The sequence below is a fragment of the Anser anser genome, assembly GCF_964211835.1.
Source record: "Anser anser genome assembly, chromosome: 7".
Lineage (NCBI taxonomy): Eukaryota > Metazoa > Chordata > Aves > Anseriformes > Anatidae > Anser > Anser anser.
In genome coordinates, this window is record NC_139727.1 from 14,230,807 (window position 1) to 14,254,875 (window position 24,069).

The 24,069-nt window shown below is 40.6% G+C and overlaps 1 protein-coding gene across 1 annotated transcript in view; it reads right to left on the reverse strand.

The window, feature by feature from the left end:
* Nucleotides 1-24,069, reverse strand: part of LOC310902433 (uncharacterized protein) — a 72,277-nt gene that overhangs the window by 5,722 nt on the left and 42,486 nt on the right. The window contains exons 4-5 of the mRNA XM_083843957.1: nt 11,313-11,482; nt 1,698-11,229 (exon numbers count right to left, since the gene is read on the reverse strand). Coding sequence (XP_083700083.1) covers nt 1,698-1,795 — 98 coding nt within the window. The 5' untranslated portion in view covers nt 1,796-11,229; nt 11,313-11,482. The remainder of the gene's footprint in view (nt 1-1,697; nt 11,230-11,312; nt 11,483-24,069) is intronic.

Sequence of the window (24,069 nt, forward strand, 5' to 3'; positions counted from 1 at the left end):
CCTGTTCCTCATCACCACGGCCCTTTAAACTGTTGCAAGCAATGTATTAGCATAGCCAGTGAGAACCAGAGCTACGCGAACAGGACAAAACAGAACGTATTTCCCCCTGTCCTCTGTATTTCTGTGTTTATACGATTAACTCCCACATTGGCAAACCAAACAAGAATTGAGGCCAAATGAGAAATTCAGCATTAGAGCTTTGCATTTTGTGCCTGTGCCAAAAGACGACCCAAGTCTATTTGTCTGCTCTCAAACGAAGCAGGTTCTATTAAAACCGTACTGCTGTACACGTGGTCGTGTGTGAAACTGCTTCATACAAAGAAAGATGCGTGAAATTATATGCAGAAAGATGTAGGGAAAAGATCTTTAGTTGCAAGTTAAAAAAAATCAAAAGCAGGAAGGCTGCTAAAGCTAAAAGGAAATGATTCTTCCATCCATTAAGGACTTCCCGGGACTTTATAAACCAGTTAACACAAAACATAATGTGGGGCTAATGTGGGGCTTTCATAGTTGTCTCTGCAATAATTGTTAATACATTCATTTTGCCAACAGAATATGCATCAATACCAATGTCTTAGGAGGGCAGGCTTGGCTGAGTTGTAATGTTTTTCTACCAGATCATCTAATATAAAAACATCTCAGTCTTTGAGCAAACAGGCCCTTTGCCAGCTCCACACGTACTACTACCACCACATTACAAATCTTGTATGTGCCATACCAAATGGAGGCAAAGCAAGGAGAAGAAGGAAGGATCCAGGATAAGAAGTGACATTTACTTTCAGCACTACTCTAATTCCCAGAGACTGCCAAGTGTCTCTTTGGGCTTCTCTCCCTTAAAACTGAGCACAGAAAAATTTGGTGTATGCTGCAGACGTAAGAATATATCAACATCTCATACTCAATTAAATGAAAGTGCAGTGGCTAAGTGTTATTTCGTCAGTAGATGAGTTTTTGCAATTTTGTGCTGCCATGGAAAGCAAATTTGTGTTCCCAACTCCAGGTTTACAGACACAAGTGAACTTTCAGGTATTTAGAGAACACTGCTAAGTCCATGGTGAACTCAGAGAGGATTTAGCCTTCTCCTGTTACCTTCTCATGGGCTGTCCCATCCTCACCATACTGACAGCTTGCAGCTTTCCTCTCAGCCTCCTCAACTCTACATGCTCAGCACTGCTGAGTAAGACAACTTGAAAGAGCCTCTGGAAAATAATATTGACTTTTAGGGCTCCCAGTGCACTATATGGGCTGCAGACCTGGCCAGCCTGCTGAAGAAGAAGCTAGCCCACAGCTACACGGATCTCACTGGACCAGGCAACAGAAACTTTTTCCAGCACTCTCAGCAGTGTCAAAGTACCTTTGCTTTTTATTACTGAGCAGATGCAGATGGGAGTAAGGATTGTCAGCACCTAAGCCATGACTGAACCTCACTGAGATTTGCAGCGTAGGCTTTCTCCAACATACTTGGTCTAGACCAGCTGAGAAGATAAACATTTTCTGAACCTTTCTACCACCACTCAGAATGGAGGGATTTTTTTTCTACCTGTAGTTAGTTACCCTTACCCACAGTGTGTGACATTGTGGATTCAGTCCGCTTTTCTGCCTGACTGCATCTGAGCCCATCTCTTCCATCTCACAGAATGGCACTGGCCATCTTACGGGAGCAGGACTGGCTCCACAGGGAAGGTCAGAGCACCTACCCAGAGAAGAGCCAAGGTCCAGTAGGAATATGCAGCTGGTGTCCCAATTTCCACACTCTAGCTCCGAGCAGGTCGTGAGAAGCTGACAGGCTGTGCATTTGGGGAGAACAGTTACAACCACCACTGGCAAATACTTCACAGGCATCCTAGAAGGGACAATCACTGTTGCCATAACCCTTGAAGAACCTGGGAAGAAAAGGTGTGAAGAAAGAACAGCAATGAACAGATGTTGATTTTTACTTTTATCTACAAGAAATATCAAAGAACAGGAAGTATTCCCCTGTGATGTACAACGGACCTTCCTTACAGCTAAGCTGAAAAATCATCATATTAAGAAACCCATCCCACAACTCAGGATAGTCCTTGTGTTAGTGCACCACTAAAACCACCAGGACTGCAGCCCTGGAGGAGCTGACCAGGGCTGTTCTGGACTTCGCAGGCTTTCTGGAAAGCACACCTATTGTAACACAATTTAAAGTTGAGAACATGTCTAAAAAACACACACAATGTCAGAGAAGGAATTAAATGGTGCTTCTCTCCCCCCCACCCCTCCAACCTCATTACAGGCTAAGGAAAAATAATGTATGGAGAATAATACTTCACCATCTAAAGAGTTTTTCTGGTTTCTAAATCTAGTGAAGAGTCATTGTATATTTTGACAGAAAAATGAATCAAAATAATAAAGTGAATACAAAATTATATTGCTGTCAATAATTTAATTTACACAAAATAGCACTGTGACATGGTAATTGTTATATATGATGCAGCATTCAGTATAATATTTGGAGAATGCATTATAGAAAGTCAACATTTAACTACTAAAATCAACTTACATAATCAAAGCTGTCAGGGAATCTTTACAGTTTTATATTAATTTGAATGTAATTTACTATAGAGGTGTCATTCTTAGAGGTGCTTACAATAGTTAATGATCTCTGCTTTTCCATTATAAAATCCTATTTTCAAAGGCTTATAACTTGGTCTTAAGAACTCTCAGCCCTCCGGCACATTTTCCTCTTCCTCACAAAACTATGTTAGACATTTTAAACTTCTCTCTCAGAGCAGAAAGTGTGGTTACTTTCAAAATTCGTTTTGAGGATTTTCTAATTTGCTGCTTGCTACCCAAGGATATGAGAAAAAGAAAGGTTCATCACAGCACCAGAAGACAATGTTATAGTTACGTTCTTTTCTTCCACTTTCCTGAATATTTTGCCTCTCAGACCATTTTTCTTGATGAAGAATCTAAGCATCTTCCAGTATTGCATCCTTCCTTCTCTCCCCACCACGTGAACAACTAAGGTGAACCAGAAAGTGCCAAGGAATCTTATGTTTCAGCTCACATCTCTTAAAGGCTAACCCTTCACACAGAACAACAGTAAAACTAGTATCACCTCCCGCCTCATCAGCCTTCTTACTTCTTCCCGAGCAGCATTTATCCTCCATGGTGAAAACATTCCTAAACATTTCTGATGCGAATCCCTCTAAGCCCTTCCATTGAATCCCATGCTGTTAAAGGCCTGCTGATCTTTGGTGCCTCCTCACACAGATGATCTTTTGTCTATGCTCCCATCACCTGTGTTTCAGTTACTACAGCATGCTCTTCCCTAGCCTGGAGAATTAAGCCTTGCCTGCGACTGCTTTGCCTGCGTCTCCTTCCTGTTGCCACCCTCCTTCATCCTCCCTCTGTAACACGTGCTGCTTTCAGATGCAAGGTGTGCACAGTCTCATTCCTCTCTCATCGCTTGCTGTGACAGAATAATCCGCTGCCTCTGCCTGGCCACTGATGCCAACTTTCATCTTGTTCTTATGCAGCATCAAAACACTGCTTCACGCTGCCTCCCATAGTGGTAGAAGTCCCCTGAAATGATATGTAAGACAAGTTTATCGTCTTTCTGGAAACCTTGCTGGAAAGTCTATGTAAAGAAACACGCCATCTGCGGCAACAGGGTGGGTGAAGGCCACTGCCCTTCATCCTGATCAACACTGCCTCATTGTGCCCTTGCCCTTCACTGCCAGCCTACCTTTGTTACCCCCACAGTTCCATGGATGGATCCCTCTTCAAGTAGCAACCACGTACGCACTGTGCTTATACAGCCTCTAGCAGCTGTGTCCTGGGACTATGACTGTTTCTGACTCCTGGCCGTCAGTGCGTTACCACAGCTCTCTGAGGCTCTGGATTTCAAGTCTGAGCATTGGAGGGAAAGGAAAGGCAAGGAGTTGGCAGCATTTAGTTGCTTCAATCTTTTTTGCCCCAGAGATAGGACACTGAAGACCAATTGTCCACAAACACTTTTTACCACTGAGGCCACACTGTTACAGGTCATATCCAAGCCAAGAATCTGAAAGGCAAATTGTCAGCACAAAGATATTATCTGTAATAAAAGCAAAGCCAATTATTAGCTTGTTTGCTTTGATAGACCTGCTCCAGTTCAGGGGTCTAGTTTTCCCAAATTCTGCTCAGATTCACTTTTTGCATCCATGCCTGCTAGCTGTCGTTTTGTATCTCCTACCCTCTAGCTTTCTCTAACCTCAGTGTTATCTGACCAGACATGCTTGAGCCAATGTGCAAAACTACATCCAAAACCGAAACCATCGTCACCATGTAATCCTCTAGTTTTACATGGAAGCAGCTGTCACTTGTGCAGCATCCCTTTGTTTCCCATGCAAGAAGAGCTTTTTAAAGTATTTGTGATACTCTGCTCTCCCCAATCCATCTTTTTACGGCCACTTCCTTTGTTCAGTGCCACCACTTAAACAAAATACTTCCTTTTTTGCATCATTGCCCATTCTCCTTGTTCAACAAAATGAAAGTATCACTTTCTAATAACATGTCACAAAAAATGGGAATCTTCTAATAACATGTCACAAAAAATGGGAATCTTCTTTCCCTTATGTACTCTGACAACTGTGTGGTTCTGTAGTTTCAGACAAAAAGAAAATCTGCTGCTTATGTTTCATATATTGAAACTGAAAAAAAAACTCTTTCAGAGGCATGATGCTCCGATGATGGACTTCATTCAAGAAAAATGTGATCATATTTAGACTGGATAGAGCTGGTAACTGACTCAGTAGTACCAAGGTTGCGAGATGGCGTAACTCTCATCTGGGGCTGATTACAAGAAGAAAGATAACATTGAAAAAAAATTGTTTCATCCTCCAGATTCATAAATGAGTGGTAAAAAGGAACTCTAGAGATGACTTTTTTCCCCAGTGGACATTCAACTGGACATAAGCAGGATGAGTGTCTGGATGAACTATATTCTATAAAAAACATTTGACACGCTTCAGATCTTTATTCTGTTTTTGTAAAAAAAAGGAAAAAAAAAAAAGCACTAAAAGCCTGGCTGTAAAGAGGACTACAGGGTGAAAGTTTCTGGATGTTATTTCCTCATTCTGTGTGTTGAGAAGCCAGAACTAAAAGATGAAACTTACAAGTCAGAGTAGTCAAGGACTGCATGTATCTCATTTTCTGCGGAATGAATGGGACACGACAGGCACAGGACCTTAGGGGATGTTCTTCCAGACTGGATCATGATTCTTGCATTTTTACTCTTCCTCACAGGAAAAAAAAAAAAATCCATCAAACCGGTTTATCTCCATTCAATATTTTTACTCCTTGAGTCTCAATGAAGAGGTTTTTCTCTGATGTAGGTAGCGCTGCCCGCTCTCCCGAGGTTGACGCCCACTTCATTCAAGTATTCCTAGTGCAGCCAGGGATGTTAGTGGCTACTGGCTCACAGCCAACATCCCACACATTTCCTCCGCAGCAAAAATGCCTTAATTCTGACCCACTGTCTTTCAAGTAGATAGTGAAAAAATCAGTCACAGAGCTTTGCTTTTATCTGTATTTCTCCTTCAGAGAGATCTGCAAAAAATAAAGAAATTAGACATTGTCCTTTTCTTTTTCAAGGTCTGTGGTCAGCAAGGGTGAGGCTTGGTGCTGCTGTTAGTGCTAGAGCCCAAAGAGAAGCCGAAGGCATTCAGACAGTGGTGCTTACAAATTTGGGCAAAAGGAGTTTGCAAGCAGGGTAACTGTGTGCGTGTGTGTGTGTGGGGAGGGGTGGACGGACCGACCACACTGTTTGTCATCACACCAGCAGCAGCACCCAGCACCTCTCCTACTCAGCAACTCTTCTGCACACCGCTCCTTCTGAACCAGGTCATTCATCATCTGTTGTAAGAGCTTGTGTTTTTCAGGCAGGACATTCAAAAAGATCAGAAGGGACAGAAACTTTTGACTGCCAGCTGAAGTTTTCCATCCTCAGCACAGATACGAAGAACACTGCTGATGTTACCTGATAAGCGCAGGGCAGCATGTTCCAAGCCCAGCATCTGAATGGGCAAGAAGAGCGTGTACATGCTTATGAACTGGGCACATTACAGGCCTGGCTCTGCCACCGCTAATGGCTTCGAGCTGTGACAAATTATGCAACACATGCATTCTTACACCCACAAAAGCCAAACACATGCATGTTTTAAGACCAGTGCATGGAAAAAAAAAGGCACTGTGGAACAAAGCTGTCCAATTCATAACTCCATTGCACAGAACCTTAAAGGAAAACAGTACAGGCAAACAGGTCTTGTATTTGTTAAACCAGCTGAGCAGAGGTGAGAAGAGATACAGGGATGTTTACAGGGGAACTTGGAGCCCAGTATTACAATCTGACATACAAGGAGGTCTATCCGGAGGGCCAAAACCAGACGCCAATGGGAAGAAAACGGCTGGCAAACAATTTAGTTGATTTCCAGCAGTGTATGGTGCTGTCAGGATGAAAGAAAAATAAACTACCCTCTGAGGTAACCAGTTATGGAGTCATAAATATTTGATAGAACAGGTTAAGAGAGTAAATATAAAACAAAAAAAGTATAGGGAAAGAAAACCCCAGAGAGAATGACAACCTTGGAAAAATGAGCAAGTGCAAGGAAGATGACCCAATCTTGTGATAAACACACAAAGATAACTACTTTATTCAGTAGAATAAAAAAGAAACAAGGAAGATATCTAAAATGGAAAGAAAGGAATTAATTAAAAGAAACCAACACACTGACCTTTCACAAATAAAATTTCAAAGATTGCACACATGCAAATCTGAGAAGCAGGTTGGCTAGAAGTTCGGAGACAATTAAAAAAAATGCTTTTCTTGATATCAGAAATAAACATTTAATTATAATAGTGATTATATGTACTTAGTAGTGGTCAGGATGATTATGATCTTAGAAAAACTACATGGAAAGCAATGTTGCATATAGTGACTTTAAGGAGAACTGCAAAATGTACAGCTAAACTCGAGGAATAAAACTAAAACAGTAAGAAGAACATAGGTTAAAATACAAGCTGCAGAAAAATGACAGCAGGAATTATTTCAGAAAACGAGTTTGGATAAATTGGATAAAACACAGGAAAAGGCTGATACCCATCACTGCTATGACACTTGCATTACATCTCACTTCCAAGTGCGGAGTCCAATTTGGAAGAAGGCAAGAAGCAGAATATTCTCTTTATGGTGAAAAAAGGCTTCTTTCTTTTGCAAGTTCCTGTGTCAGTAGCCATTTTATGTGGCTGCCAATCATGGCAAATCAACTGAAAAGCCAGATCATTTTCTAAAGCATCTACCTTCCTAGAGAAAGATTTTAAAGTTGTCTGTGTACAATCCAGCTGCCGCTTTTAATCTTTCCCTGACAACAGTAGTTGTTTTATTACTTTGACAGTCATTTTTAGCCCATGAATAGTACCACAGTCCTTGTAAGATACGGAAATTCTTTTGATCTACAATTTCATAAGGTTTAGCAATGGACAAAGGATTTTTCCGGTACACTTGATCACACACTTGCTGAAGTTTAGGCTTAGAGCTACTAAAAAGGCACTGAGCTACCCATTTGGAGAAACACACAAAAAAATCTTTTTGATGAATAATGATTGCCAGAAAAAATAATTTATAAAAATTCTACCTATTAATAGGAAATTAAGAACAAGGTTATTCTGAAATAACCTTGATACATTGCCAAAATCACTTTTAACTTTCACAGTTTTAATGTAGTATGATCTAGAGGATAGAAAGTATGGATGCAAGATAGGCATTGTATGTAGGTACAAAAAAAGGAAGGCATTTCTAGCTGTCTGTAGTAACTAAGAGAATATGGGAGAAGACTCAAGCAGACATAGTTTTCTAGCTTAATGGCTTGTTCTATTTGCTCTACAAATAAGAATTGCATGCTTTGTGCAGTCTCAAATACTGTATAAGCTGTAATATAAAATGTATTTCCAAGCAAGAATAGAAAGCCATTCATCAACCATTTTGAATGAGAAAGTGATTGAAAATTATCAAATCTGCAATTTTTATTAACACAAGCTGCAGTACTTTCAGCACTTACATGTTTAACTTCACACACATGTGCATCCCATTTTCTTATCCTATTCACATGGGAACCAATTCTATTTTTCTTTATGTATAAGGAACTAAACAGAAGGCCTTTGTGATACAAGTGTAAGGATGTTTCTGGGACAGTTATCAATTTCGCAGTTAGCCAACTATTAGATTCTAATTTTTTGAGTCCTCCTTTCTAAAATAAAAGTGCAATGGAGGGTATACATATATGTACATATACATATATTTACCCATGTAAAACCCAGCATATCTGCACGCTCTTTTAGTAACTGAATTGATGAACTCTGGCTTGATTTCCTTTGAAAATTGTATGTCCACTAGCACTGCCACTTTGCATAAGGACATTTATTTCTAAAACCCATAACAAGTTTTTAATTTAAAGTAAAAAGAAACAATTCTCTCTTTTGCTGGGTGCAGTTAGAAATCAGTCGTCTTGATTCTCAGATGAGTTTGGTCAGAAAGAGATTATAGGAAGATTAAAGGAAGGACAGGAATTCCTCTCCCACTCCCTGCGTTGGAATTATTCACACATCTGTAGTATTTCTCAAATGAGACTATTTCAGAAGACAAGAACATTGAATATCATACCTTTTGCCAGACAGCTTCAGTTTATAATCTCTTGAAATTTCCACAGAATTCCCCGAAGTCACATCTTCTGGCAAAACTCCAGCCTGACCCCTACAGTCTAACATTCACAACACAAATATTTCGTCCCAGTATTTTTTTTTTTTAACCAGACAAACCACTGCCCTATGGTTTTATTACATTCTTCTGACAAAACACTGAGATTTCTGTGTGCAATTATTAAAAAGCAAAAACAAAACAGACAAACAAGCAAACAACAACAATAGTCTCCCACAATCAGTCAAAACTGACCCTGGTATCACTGACCTTGAGAAATCAGCTCTCAGTGCAAACAGAGATCTTCACCTCTGTTTCTCTGTTTTTCCAGATCTCTAAATGAAAGACTTTTTAAAGGCCCAGCCTTGTTCTAGACACTTAAAACTATGTTTGCAACCGCGCTGTTTTGGGGTAACACAAAACTCTGAGCTCTGTATATGCAAGATTTTTCTTTCCATTCTTTCTTCCAAATTAGGAAGACTAAGAGAAAATAATTTAGAATCATAGAATATCCCGAGTTGGAAGGGACCCATAAGGATCATCAATTTAGCCTCTGTTGTTTGCTAATTATGTTCAGAAGTTCCTACAGAACATCAGCTTCTTGTATCAGACTGTTCCTGCATTCATTATGTGCCCAAGCATTTACCCATTCAGCTCTATTAACTGAGTTATTCCCTATCCTTTTCAACTGTTGGAATTTCCTTTTGAGACCTCAGTCCACCAAAGAGGGAAAGATGCACTTAGTGCGGGAAACACAGCCCTGTGTTTTTGCCTCCCTCCTGCCAACACTTGCAGTGCTTAAGATAGTACATTCTGCAATAAAAATGAATGAAAATTTGAAATCATAAGTGGAGTTGTACTGTCATAATCCACTCAAACTGCATCTCTTGTAGGTGTCATCTTTTCTGAGTACTGGAAATAATGAAAGAGAGGTCTGGCTATGAACCCTGCCAAAGCCAGGAGCAACTGCCCCACACAAAGCAAGTTGCAGCTTCCAACTGTTTCCAGCACAGCAAGGACTGGGGACTTCTTGCTAAACCAAAGTGCCACCAGCTGCCACTACACGGCTGACAAGGAGATCATTGCATGTACAAGTCAGCAGCTCCAGAAGGCCTGCAGGATCTTTGTGGGAAGGGGACTAGTTAAATCTCAGGATGTAGAGGCTGCTCCCCAACAGTCACGCTTATTTAGCTGATGATTTACGTCTACAAAAGCATCAACTTCTCAACAAATTATTCATCAAAAGATTAGCTTCACTCTTTCTGATTCACAACACTGACTTTCAGGACATTCAATCTAATAATTCTGAAGTAGATATGAATAAACAAACATGGCATTATGCTAAATTCATTAATTATGCACCAAGTTACACAGTGCGAAAATCACACACAACACTGGGAGCTTGCAGAAGATGTGTCTGCAAAAGATAAAGTATTATCTACATGATCAGAAACATCATTTCACTTTTAGCTTTACCTGTTTTGGATGTTTCGGCTAAAATGTGTTATTAATTTTCAAGTTGTGATTGACTGATCTAACATATGATATCTCTATCTGATGTTTGAATGTTCTACACACTGCACATAAGAGCAATCTGCCTAGTCTGATGTTCTGTCTCTTACAATAAGCAGCCACTGACAATTTTTTTTACAGAGATGCATACAAAACTGTGCATGTTTAGGGCCATCCTTCCCTTGTGTACTCATTGGCCTGCTTCAGCTTCAAGGATTCTTTATTTGGAAGGTGCACCTAGATCATATTTGACAGCGCCTGACAAAATCTCCTTTCTCCCTGGAGACACCCTTTGGTCACATTAGCTGAGTATGTTTTCATAGCATCCTCAATACACCACATATCACAAATGTTGTGGTATATGATCTGTTGTTAAAATAACCATTTACTTTAGTGTTTCTCTGATCCCACACAGAACAATGGAGGAATAGCTATATCTTACAACTGAAACTCTTAAGAGCTTTCCATCTTCGAAGGGGAAGAAAAGAGAAGAAAAAAAGAGTTCCCTTCTCATCAGGAAGGGCCCAATCTTTTGACATCAATAGACTCAGATCATCTCTTGCAGGAGACAAACGTTCTTTTAGGAATTACAGTCCCAGCTGAAGCTTTTCAATGTATCTGAGCAAATCATAAACTTGATTATCAGATAAAGCTTTTCCAGGGACAAAATAGTGACTGTGAAATCACTTGCTTCCTAGACACCCAGAGTTACAGCCAAGGGAGGGGCCAAGAGAACTAGCATTAAGCTGTGCTCATAAGGACCTTCCAGCAAAACTTCTTCCAAGCACTCACAGGTGAGTATCTGCTTTTGTTCAGACTCAGAACCCATGCAACTCCTCACCTTCCTCCTCCATGTGACAGTCCCATTCTCCCATCTCCTCCTGGGGATGAAGGATTCTTGTTTCCTCCCAGCTTCACTTACCTTGTCTGAGGTATCAGCCTATATTCAGTACTGCTGGACCAGGGGGCCTGTTTCAAAATGCAGTTCAGTGTTCTCTCAGTGTCATGGTAACCTAAAAAAGGAATTATACTGACATTATAATAAAAAAGCTTGAACAACAAAGAAAGACTCCCTTGGCCAGTAATACTCTCATACCTCACTTCTCTGTTGTTCTTCCAGCAGTCAGTCCTGGCTGGGGTGTTGCAGCATCACTCCAACAGCTGGCAGGAGCACCGTCAACTTCCCTTTCCTCCCAGTTTCCATCTTCTCACTCAAATCAGAAACTACTTTGTATTATCGGAGACAAGGAGCCATACTTCTGAATACTGTGTGTATATAAGAAAAAGGATGCTATAAGAAAAAGGGTCAAAATAGGTCTGTAGAATTTGTATAGATTTTATATATATTGTATGAATTTACCTGTTATCCAAAATTTCTTAAACTTAACTAAGAAAGCATTTGGTTTGAGTTTTGGGGTTTCTTCTGAGAGGCGGTTTCCTATACAAACACATGAGGCTGCATTACAGCTATATGTTTCTTTTAAACACACAGTGCTGTAGCAATATGAAAATATCTGTGCAAACCTTGTAAGGGTGATGTTGTTAAGCCCCGCATTAGCATATTGATGTTTCTAAACCCAGCAGATTCAGGTACCATCATCCCCCATTAAAACTCTCTCATAAATTTTCTACAAACAGTTTTATAAACAGAGAAAATGTCTGTATCCCTGACAAACTTAGTATCAGTAAGAAATCAAAAAAACTGTTCAGGAAATTTTCAATAAACGAGGTAATATTGTGATACATATTAAGATACATGTTAAGACAACACATTGCTTACAAGTTTCTGAAGTTGAATATGTAGGGCTGCTGGATTTCTTTTCAGCAACAAATGGTGGAGGAAATTGCAGAATTGCTGGTGCTCTTGCCCCTTTGCACTTGTTTGCTGTGAGACTTCTCCACAGTCTATTACAATTTAATTTCATAAATATCCCTTGAAAATAGGGGTTTAAAAACAAAAAAAAAACACAAAATGGCCTGCATCCCCAGTACTGAAAAGTGAAGCAGGCTATATTTAGAACCACCTTTGCAGAAAGGGGACACCTCAATAAATGCTCTGTGTGGCCATTTGTGAGGGTTATGTGTCTGCCGATGCAATCTACATTTTTTACGCTAATAGTACAAGTCAGAATAAATATCATCTCCTCTCATGTGACAGCCCTTTGATAAAGTAGAATTGGCCTGGTTGATTAGGAATACGTGTCAAACACAGATAATGGGGGAATCCCTTTCAGCAGTGTCACACAACCTCAGCAACCATAATGAGACCAATTTAATGAGCCTTCTGTTTTACAAGAGATATTAATTGCAGTCCTGTCACATAAGGTACAATTCAAGATAAAATACGTAAAAAGGAAGGGGATGGGATTTCATTCCATTTTTGTCAAGATTATAAATTTTCTTGCAGGATCATGAATCTCCGGACTGCTGATCTAAATACTCCAGGTGGCTGACAACACCATAGAACAATGCGTATTGTTACGAAGGCTGTTGAACACTAGAAGAATGCCAGGCTTTTTGTTCATATTTCTGCCACTGTGATTTTTATTCTACTCTAGGCAGTTTTCTCTTTTTTATTTTTTTTTTTAAATTCTATTTCCATCTTTTTGTTTGTTTCTTTGTTTGTTGTTGTATTAGTAAGAATGCAATGGGAATCTGCCTACAAAAAGAAAGCACCATTCCCATATATTCATCCATGATGGTGCTTGCCTTTTCTCACTGGTATGGTCATCATCTTAAAAATGTTTTTGCAAGTGTTCCATTTGATGCTTCTTCAGCAAGGCTCAGAGACTTGCAATTAAGCATACATCTAAGTGTTGTGTTGGATTGGAGTACAAATTATATTTATGCATGTAAATCAAAACTCTCAGTTCAGGATTTCAAAAGATATATCCGCATCCAATTACTCTTTATAACAGAACATGTGCTCTCCGTTTGTGTATCACACCAACTTCGCATTGCCAAAGCATGTGCTCCCAGCCAGGGCTCCTGTGATCGAGGGAGAGGAAGGACCTGCTAGGTGACAGATGCTCGTGGCTGTGGCATGGCAGCGGGGACGCTCCCCACTCTGCAGCCTCACCTGCAAGTCAAAGCAGCTGCAGGCTGATCCCCTGCACATGGCAGATGCTGAGCAGCGGGTGCTGCCTGCACATGCATCGCGGGATTGAACAGGTCTTGGGCACTGCTTGCACATCTGCTTGCGTTGGGGATTAATTTAAAATTAATTCTAATAAACACATTGTCACGTCAGCAGGTGCAATGTGCTTCCTAACCAGGTCTAGGCTTTCTTTTAGCAATGGGTACACCTGCAATGAAACAGTGGCTGCAAAGCCCTGACTGCAATATATTCAGCTCCAAACATTCCCAACCATATCAAAGCGGTAGAAACTTAGAGAAACTTAGTTCTCATTCCTAATCCAGTCATCAGGTTAGAAGAATTCGGTTGCTGTGAGATCCTGCAACAGCAGCTTTGCAGAGAGCATTGCTGCTTAACAGCTGAACCTTAAAGCTGTTCCCACTCCTAACCCTTTTGTTCTGGCAATGCCAAGAACTGCAAAAACAGCTCTGCTGTACTGTACTCCCACTTTGTTGGTCATTAAAAAGTTGACTATCTCCTGACTGAGAAGGTGATAGATGAACAAAAGCAAGGATGGGCTAATTTTTCTACAAAATACGTTAATAGAGTTGTAGGAATATTTACCACCTAGGTAGGGCTTTACACACTAGCTCGAGATGCTATGCCAGACATCTTAGGACATCATAACAACAGTCTAGAGCTGCTTGCTGTGAGGTAGCTTCTAAGAAACTTTCCTTCCATACATTGGTGCCACAAGTTAAATCTGTTATTTTTTGTAAGAAGCCTACATATTCAGGAAATGTAGTGCTGAAATTCAGTCAGCCATACACGTACTGCAGAATTCAAAGTATGGTGCAAAGTCGGTCAGGCAAATGAAACAAAACACTGAAATACACACTTTCTCTCAAGTTTAGCCTTACACAGCAAAATATACACATGCTTCAGGACATCTCTCTGAGCAAAAGAGGGTCCTAAATCCCATCCTCAAGAAGTTACTCAGGGTCAGATTTGGCCCAAAAATGCAAATATATACTAACTTCCTCAGATGTATCTTGGAGTCCTAACTCTTATTAAAATAAATAAATAAATAAATAAATAACCTAGCTAGAGTTTGGGTACCTCAGTAACTTCACAATTCCTGTCCAAGGAGTTTAATTTGCTTTTGAAAAGAGATGCTTTAAAAATCATAAATATGTAATTCACAGTAATAAGACCTTAGCACTTGCTCCCATACTTGCTGGACCAGAAAGCAAGTTTGACATTGGAAAGAATAGCTCTTTACTGCTCATATGAAAATGCTGGGGTCATTCCAGGTGACCCTGTGCAGAGATAAAAGGACCAACAGAGTTGTTGTGAGCAGTATTTTCTGATTATAAGAAAAAAAAAAAAAAAAAACAAAACGCACAGATGTGGGCACATTCTCTAGAATAATTATTGATTTATCGTGTCATGATTGTTTTATCATTTTTTTATTTTTATTTTTTAACATTTTCTTTAATGTAAAATAATGATATGGCAGGATAATGTAATGCACTATTTCATACTGTGCATCTCACAATATCCTTTTCTGAGATTTTTCATCTTATTTTTCTGAAAAGTATCATGTATATATAAGCTACTAGCAGTCCCCTTCGACATTCTGACCATGAAAGAGTACACTAGAATATTGATAACCCAATGCAACATTCTAATGTTGGAAAATATATTACTTTTCAGTAATTAAAATGACTCAACAAGAAAAACATGAATGAATATATCAACTCATTTTCAGTCTTTTACACTGTCACATCGTGAACAAATAAGAACCTCAGGTATGTAGAAGCAGCATTTGCTCTCTCCTGCAAGGAGATCACTTACCACTGAGCTGGGACAGACCCTTTTCTGTGACCTCTGTGAAAGCTGCCCCCTGGCTCCCCTGCAGTTAACGCGTTCTGACGATCATCCTTTGTCTCAGTCACATACTGGCAAAGGACTCTGCTTCACTGAAATCAATCAAACAAACTGCTCCAAGCTTTAATCTTTTACGCAACAGCCAGAGCAACAGAGTGCCATCTCACGAGTCCCATATTTGTAAGCATTCAGTAGAAGACGTGACATATTGCCTTCTCTGTGATCAATATGACAATTGATATTTTCACCTTGTTCTGTGAAAGCTGCTTCCTAAACCAAGCACCTGTGAGTACATATTAGCAAAGGCAGATTGGTCCTTGTATATTAAAATTCAACGACCATGATAAAACCTGGGAGCGCCCAGAAAACAAGCTTCCCAGTTTACAAGAAAAGGCAATTTCCCAACCATCACAGACCTGCCAGAAGAGCATCTAGACTTCACAGGATCAGTATTAAAATGCCACTGAAGTGGTGCTCCCTAGCTCCATAGCCCAGGCAGGGAACAGAGGAGAGTGTCAAATGCCTCCTAGCATTTTTGTATGGCTTTTCCAAGACATCTGAAATACCTCAGGGGAGCAGATACCTAACACCCTCTGGACCCTTCAGTTTGCCCATCCTGCATGACAGCGACTGCTCAGCTCTGGGGTTCTGAGAACAGCAAAAGCACCCCGAAGCCCTTGATTCAAGGTGGCAGCTGCCACAGCTGAAGACCTCTAGCTACTGATTTAAACACCTTAGCCTTCCAGCAAACATCCCAAAGCTGCAGTTCAGGCCAAACCCTTCCTCCTTTACTGAAGTAAAAGTAATGGTTAACGTCCAGGTTAGCTGTGCAGAACAGGTCTGGTACCCTGGGGTACGAGATTTCGCAGGAGCTGGGGAGTGTGTGTGAGAAGTGTTGCTAGCTGGTCCCCTCTCGGCTACCGTTAAAAAAAAGGTGCTTGTTATTCCAGAGGAAATTAGAATACTTTATGCTCACGAAGTATTTAAAATGCAACTACTTCAAAAAGACAGGCTACAACTGAAGTTTTCAACAGCCGCTTTCAGAGCCCCACCCTCAGCAAAGCAGAAAGAAAAGAAACAGGAGCTCAGCATTTCTCACAAAATAGGGCTGTGTAAAACCCCCAGGCCAAAAATACTCTTCAGACATCCTTGGAGAGCATAAAAGATCAAAACTTCAGTCTCAGCCCTGTGTATCTGAATTGCTAATAGATGCTCAGTACTGTCTCCATCTGCAGTGTCACACAATGAGGATTAGAGGTAATCGTGTTTTTAAGGAAAGGGAGTGTTTCACATTGCCAGAAGCATCTTCAAGACTCAGACTCAAATTTATGATTTAGCATTTTCTGGTTTGCCCTGGACTAGCTTTTCCAATCCTCCGTTTATGAACAGCTGCACCAATACCACACTGCTCTCATGTGCTACATAACAATGGGACATTGCAAAACTACAAAGGCTCGTCCTGTCCATTTAGCTGGCGTGTCACAGGGAGACAAAGCATAATGCAGCCCAGTGAAAAGTCCACCCACAAACTTCATTTCACACTATGAAATGAGGCACTTGAGTTCTCTGCCTTCCTGCTCTCAAACGAGTTCACACGACAACAACTTCAGCATTTTGGGGACAGCAGCATGCAGCCTTCCATAAAGTCACCTGTTTAAAAGAATCATAATTTAAAATACTTCATTCCATTTTGTTTATTCTTTCTTTAAAACTGTTGTGTTCAATCCAATTTAAAATGTAAATGAGTACTGAACAATGAAAAAGAGCTGTTGCCATTGAAGAGAAAAGCCATGTCATCTTATTAAAAACCTAACACTCCTGAATTTGAGTCCACAGCACACTGAAGTGAATATAAAAAGCTATTCCTAAAAATACACTTTCTTTTTTTCACTACCAAAACACACTGCCTTGACATTTCCAGATAAAGTTTAAAAAACATCGTGGCATTGGTTATCAAATGGGCAATATTTATTCTATCAATTTAACTCGCAGCAAAATGTCCATTACGCTGACATGGTGGAACCAAAGAGCTGGACCTCCTCTGCACACACACACACGTGCAAACACACACTCATCTTACCAAAAGCTGGGAGAACAGCCACATGGCTCCAAGAGGAGGAGCAACAAAACCAAACATTAAATGTCAGCAAAAGACATCCTCAGCACAGCTGTATTTGGAAAGCAGTGTTTTGCTGCTACTGGGGTGTGTTGATGGGACTGTACAACAAATGTAGTGTCACAGCAAAAAGAAAGCAAAAGGAAGGGACAGCAAAGAAGGCTAAAAACTACTGTTTTAGAAGTGCATTTTCCCCAAGCAGAGTGGTAGAAATAGGTGAGGACTTATTCAAGCAAAAAAATATTCCTAATATTAATCTGTTTTTATCAGTAATTGCATCCTTCCTATCTGGTTTTATTCAGATTTCATAAGCCCACAAATAACTGTTTTAAGCATCTAATTTTATCATTAATTAATTCTCTGCACAAGGAAGAATGACAAACTTGGAACAATTTTCCTAAATGAGAAGGAGACAGCTGATGGCTCAGGTTTCCCAACACTGCTGATCTTTGACCTTTCTGAAAATCCACAGGCAAATCTCCCCACCAACCTTCTCCTGCAGCTGAGTCTCAGCACTGTAAACTGTCAGCACTTGCATTTATTACAGTCGTGATAAAATGTTGGATATCCTTCTGCAAACAAAAGGAGGTTGACGGCTTTATCAATTTTATGGGGTTGGAACTAGATGATCTTTAATGTCCCTTCCAACACGAGCCAGTCTATGATTCTATGATTTATGATAACATGGCATGAAAAAAACAGGTCAGACCCTACAATATCCTGAACATTTTCCTCTGCCACAAACTCGAGGTGCCATCAGGGTAGATCCAAGGACACAGTTTGCAGAACTTTTGCCTGAACGCGCTTCTGGCTGTTATTCCAACAATAGTTATACACAGAAATTTTAGCAAACAGAATCAGTACAAAAATGGTGTCTCCAAACATGGTCTGAAGACAGCTAACATCAGCTTGATCCTGCAGTCCTTCTAAGTCACCCTCATTGATGATAAGGGCCTGTTTTGGTCATTTAGTTTAAGCACAGGCACTGCTCCTTTGACTTGACAAGGGTATTTGCCATATTAAGGATTGCAGGAGTCAGCAGACACGCTGTTCCTCACATTCAGGAGAAAGAACCCATTTAAATATCCTTATGATTAAGTGAGGGCATTAAAAAACAACTCTCTGACACGCAGGTGAGCACAATGAAATTATGGTAACAAACCTTGTGCAGACACAGCTGGAGCAGGATACGGCCCTCAGAGCCAGCTGAAAGCTCCAGGGAGCCGGGCGAGAGATCCTCAGATGGCACAATCACACCCTCCTCTCAAGAAAAGAAACAAAAATTTTGAAGGTCTGTGCCAGTCTTCCTCACTTAAGTCACTGAACAAAATTGAAGGAATGAAAAACAGCTTTCCTAGGAACTTCTGAAAAATTTAGCTAAAGGATTGTGATGGGAGCTGGATAAATGCTATTTCTGTTGCCTTCTCAGGAATTCCTTTGAAAAAACAGCATTAAAATAAATGAACAAATTAATCACCACAGACTTTTCCTTGTGATTACATGACCTAAGCAGTTCCAGAGGGGAAAGTGCTCCTCTGTAACCAGGCTATTAAGAAACTACCCTGCAAATAAGAACTTTCTCTCTTTATTATAATGGGTCTTGACATTGACATTGTCATGTTAATTTGCCAATTCAATCACAGTATTTGCTTGAATTGAGGCAGCAAAGGCATATGAACATCAGCCACCAGCTAAGTCCATGAAAGACAAAAGCTGCCCTTTTATGGTCAGTGGTACTTCATGTTGTTTTCTTCCTCTTACCAAAATTAATGGTCAGATCCAGGAAAAATACAGACTGGCTAAATTGTAATAGTTGTCGTCTTGTTTTAGGAAAAAAGAGGAACCTCGGGGGGGGGGGGGGGGGGGGGGGGAGATGGGACAGGACAAAATTCAATGAATCATTCGCCAGATCATGTTTCTCAAAGAAAGTGAGCTAAAATTCTATCACAGCTGAAGTAAACTGGCAGAGAATTTGGCTGTAACAAAGACAACCCTCCAAGCACGAAGCTTACCATTTTGCGAGTTCAGGGATATACCTGCCATTGCCTGGCCCCCGCTTGGGAAAGGGCTTGAGGCAGAGGAGCAGAAAAACTGAGTGCAACTCATAAATGGGAGCCAACATGAACGAAAGGACCATGTGCTGCATACTAGTATCTACAGAAGATGCATGGAACCAGACTGAGTAGGTACAAAGACACACCTGCCAACCTAAGAAGTGAAGAAATGGAGAAATGTTAAAATACAATGTCAGATTTTGTGTACTTTTTACAAGCACCTTGCCGACACAGGCCTCAAACATGGAAAAAGACTGATTGCTGTCTCACTTTTTAAACAGAAATTTTTGTACCTTTGGAAGATTCTGGAGTTGTCCAAAAAGCTTATGGAGGGCTTTCAGCAATCTTGTTTTACCTCCATCTTTCTCATATGTACCTTCAGTCTCATGCTGGGTTTCAGCCAGATGCTTATGTGTGGTGCTTGATTAGACGTTTAAGAAAACAGGACTTTGTTCCAAACACAGGAGGAGACAGATGTGAAACTGCAAGAGCAAGTTGCAGGGAACGAATGGGAGATACTCTGTGCTGGCTCACTTCGTCTTGTGGACCACACTTTCTCTCAGAGGCTGAGCCCTGCTTTTTATTCCTACAGCTCAGGGGGCTGGTCTCCAGCAGAAGTGTGGCATCAGGCTGGTGCTCTAAGCCATCAGCAGTCCCAAACTGTTGTTTCCAAGAACACCATTGCTGCCTCACTTCCCTTCCTGTCTCTAGCCTTTGCTAGAGACAGATTGATTACTAAGAACTTGAGAGCTGAACAGTATATACATTTACATAAATTGCACATTGTGTGAATACAAAGCTTTGGTTCAATCAAAAGCAGCAGCCTCAGAGAGAACCAGATGGGAACATGAATAGGTCGAAATTAATGACTTGCAGAGATATGGGAGAATTCAGCATCAAGTTGTGTCTCTGGTTAAGTTCACAAACCAGTGTCTCAAGAAGGTAACAAGTGTTTAAACTGAAAACATAAGCATCACAGCAGTGGGCAAGAAACTTAATTGTAACTTGTAAATCAAACCTCAAAGGTCTTACAAGGTCACTGATCTGCAGGTGGATATCCAATAGAAACGTGATACTGTAGACCTGACATAAAAGAGCTCTCTTAATCTCTTCTTTCACATGCATAAGTAACTCATACTGCATGCACATGTCATATCTGTAGTAAACAATTCATTTAAAATCATTTATGGACAGCAGAAAATGTATTTTAATAGTATTTTTCTAAAGGTCAGATAATGCAAAGGAAAATAGATAAAAAAGAAACCAAAGCTTAGCCAAGTGATATTTTGAGTATTTTGAGGTTTTCTAATCTCATTAATTATGAGATAACATAATGTTGTTAAAAAATAATACATTATAGAATTGAGAAGGAATAAGTTGCACAGCAGGCTCAAGATTAAGACTAAGGAAAGTCCCATTAAGGCAGTCTGTCCCAAGTTTACTCTTGCCTACAACAGCATAAGAGAGCATACTCTTGGATACAACAGTATGCAAGTACATTAAACAATTATAATATAAAAGTATAATGTTCTCTTTCCAGTAGAGGTGTACCAAACCATAGGAATCCCTATGACTCCTACTCATAGGACATTTGACTCCCCCCACACTTTGGGGAAGGCCACATCCTAAGTTTTTACCAGATCATTTTGGGGCATAAAATAAAAACCAGTTACGCAATTCACTTTCCATAACCCACAGTCCCCAGTAGTCATGCGTACTCTGAACTGAGAGGGCTACCTCCATTCTCCAGCTCGCCAGACAAACCTTACTTCAAAAGTTGCTATCAGGGTCCTTCTGACTTATAGGTAACAGTGCCTGCTGTCACATTTACATTTATGCCTTAAATGGGCCACACTTTCAGAAAGTCTGCTTGCACATTCCCTTCACACCTACACAGCACAAGCAAATGCACACACATGCACACCAGGGCAAATTCTGCTTAGCAACTGCAGCTAACTATGAAGAGTAGTTAGTATTTGCAAGCCCCTAATAGCAAAAATATCAGCACCCAGCCTTCCTAATGCCGTGTTGGTGCACACACATGCATACACATCCTGAGGAGCTTAGAATAATGCTAAGGCATATTTTGCCTCTACTTTCTATTTGTCAGTGTGCTTCTGACCTACAAGCTGGAGCTGTTAATTCTAACAATCCAAGATGTTCTCCCCTTTGGGAGAAAACAGCAAAATATGCTAAATACAGTGTATACTTACTAGCTGGGTAGTGGCTTCTCTAACAGCAATAACCATAATAAAGTTGTCAGATCTTCCTTCTTACTTCTCATTTGACACTGTAACTGTGTCTACCATCTTAAGCTATTGTGGTGGTAAGAGTCACATCAAATTGCTCCTGTAATTATCAGTATGCTTATGCATCCCCAAATACAGCTATCCCCCGGATTTCCAAGAATATTACCAAAGAGCTGAGTCTGAAAAACAAATACAATGTTTTAAACTGTGAAAGAATACTAGTTGTCTGCTTGCTGCAGGCTAAAAAGAGCAGAAGATTTTGCATCCCTGCCTTACAGTTCCTCAAGCAACGGGCTTGGACATGCACCTGACAGCAGGAGCAGAAGGTTTCTACTTCCCTAGCTCTGAGACGGCATCAGCCTCCTGCAAGGGTAGGGTCAGTCTCACCTGGTAACATCCTTCTTATGTCACTTGAGCTGACATTGTGCAGACAGTGCAGAATCTCACTGAGTCATCACCAGCAGCTGTGTGTCAGAAACCTTCTTAGAGATCTTTAGAGGAAGACACCAATACTTATTTACTGTACCACACTGCCTAAATAGCCAGGGCCATGCACTGCTGGCTGCGCTGGATCTACTTCACATGTATAGGAGACTTTCCTTAATGATGTTAGCAGGGCTATGCCAAACACCAGAGAGTTAGAACATTTTGTGTAGGCATTTCTGTACCAGAGGCACTGGCTGCTCATACATTGCGCTTTTGACTTACCCTGCCTTAGCAGGTGGAGGGAGTACAGTCAGTCACTTGTGAGGCTAGGCTGGATTTGTTAATTGTTCAGTGGCAGGCCAACTCTTATTCAGTCAAAGCCTTTTCCACCCACAGAAGTCAGAAATGGAGAATGTTGATCAAGGTCTCTCCCAGCTAGCTCAGCTCCCTGCCATGTCAGAGTTGTTCCTTACTGTAGATTTGCACACTTAGATATCGGTCAGATTTTAAATCTCCTCACAACGTTCAGGGGGACATCATTGACAAATGCTTTCACAGTGAGTGTCATTACAAATTCAACAGCTGAAATACCAATCTGTATCTATTATTCTGTTTGCAGGGTTTTAAAGATGCATCATGGTCCACAGTTGTCATTCACCTGGCGCACACATTTTAATGTCTTGAGTTTGCCAAGTGAGCCAAGCCCATGGGCCAGTTAGTTCCCACTAATGTGGTCTGCCACACAAAGAAGCAGAAGAGAAGTTTCTGGGGGGCCACATGCAAAGTAGCATCTCAGCAGACAGTTTTATCACACACCCTCTCACCTTGCAATGCGTCTCCAGACAACAGTGGTGTGAGACAGGCAATGCCTCTTGAGAGGGATGTAAGACATAGGTTAGTTGGGCTTGGACCTGGTTATGAAAGATCCTTCTGAGCCTGGTAGTGGCTCGCAGCAACCTGAGGAACAACTTGACAAAGTCATGTCCCTGTCCATGTCAGAGATGGTGCAGATACATGGTGTGGCAAAATAATGTTGCAAGCTTCCCACCTTACAAACTGTGAGTAGCTGAACTACTCAAGTTGCCCCTTCCAGCCTTCAGATCAGTCAGTCCCATGAAGGACTTATAAACAAAGTTTTTTTGTCCACGAAAGAAAACTGGAGAGGACCATGGGAGTCAGAAAGGAATTTCCCCCAGGGCAAACTGCTTCCTCACACACACCCCAACCCCCTTTATCGCTAACTGCTGCCACTGCAGTGACCACACAGGACATTCCTGTGGCACTTTCTAATTTTGTGGCTTTTGATCTTTTGCACTAATGGTCTGAGTTTTATTAGAGGGTGCTAGGAAGTTTCATCACTTTGGATGAATGTTTTGTGGACCAGTCTGAAATGTAAGTACTTGGCAAGTCTGTTAGCCTAACCTAATACAAAATGGTATCATTTTTAATGATTTTTCAAATGTTACGCTGAAGGAGAAAACATACTTACTGCCAAAGAGCAGTCTCAGATACTGCAGGGAGAGAAAGGCTAATCAAGTATACAGTCAAGGAGAAAAGCAATGATCCCCCCCAAAATTTGAGTAGATTTACTCCCAGGATCAGGCATGCAAACTGGTTCCTCAACTCCATATTTGTGGGTTACAAGCATAATGCCCAGGAAAGACAGCAGTTAGAATATTATTACCCAAAAGTCTCCTACATCAAAGCAGTCAATGATCGTAGTTATCTAGATAAGCTTTAAAACTACATCGAGCTCTTAAAAAATATAGTGATTGTTTTCAACAAAAGAATTATAAGAAGACCAAAAATTAAAGGCGGCAGCAGGCTCCAGCTTACCTATAACTCCAGCTGAAAAATCTTTTCCTTTTAGAATGAATTTATGTTACAAAATACGTTTTGTTTGGTATGCTATTACACAGCTTTATGTTCTTTAATTTTTCTATTCACTCACCTTCTGGAGAAAGAAAAATGAAATTAAAAACAAAAGCTGATAGTAAACATACATTATGAAATATGAAGAATCATGGGACCAACTGACCACT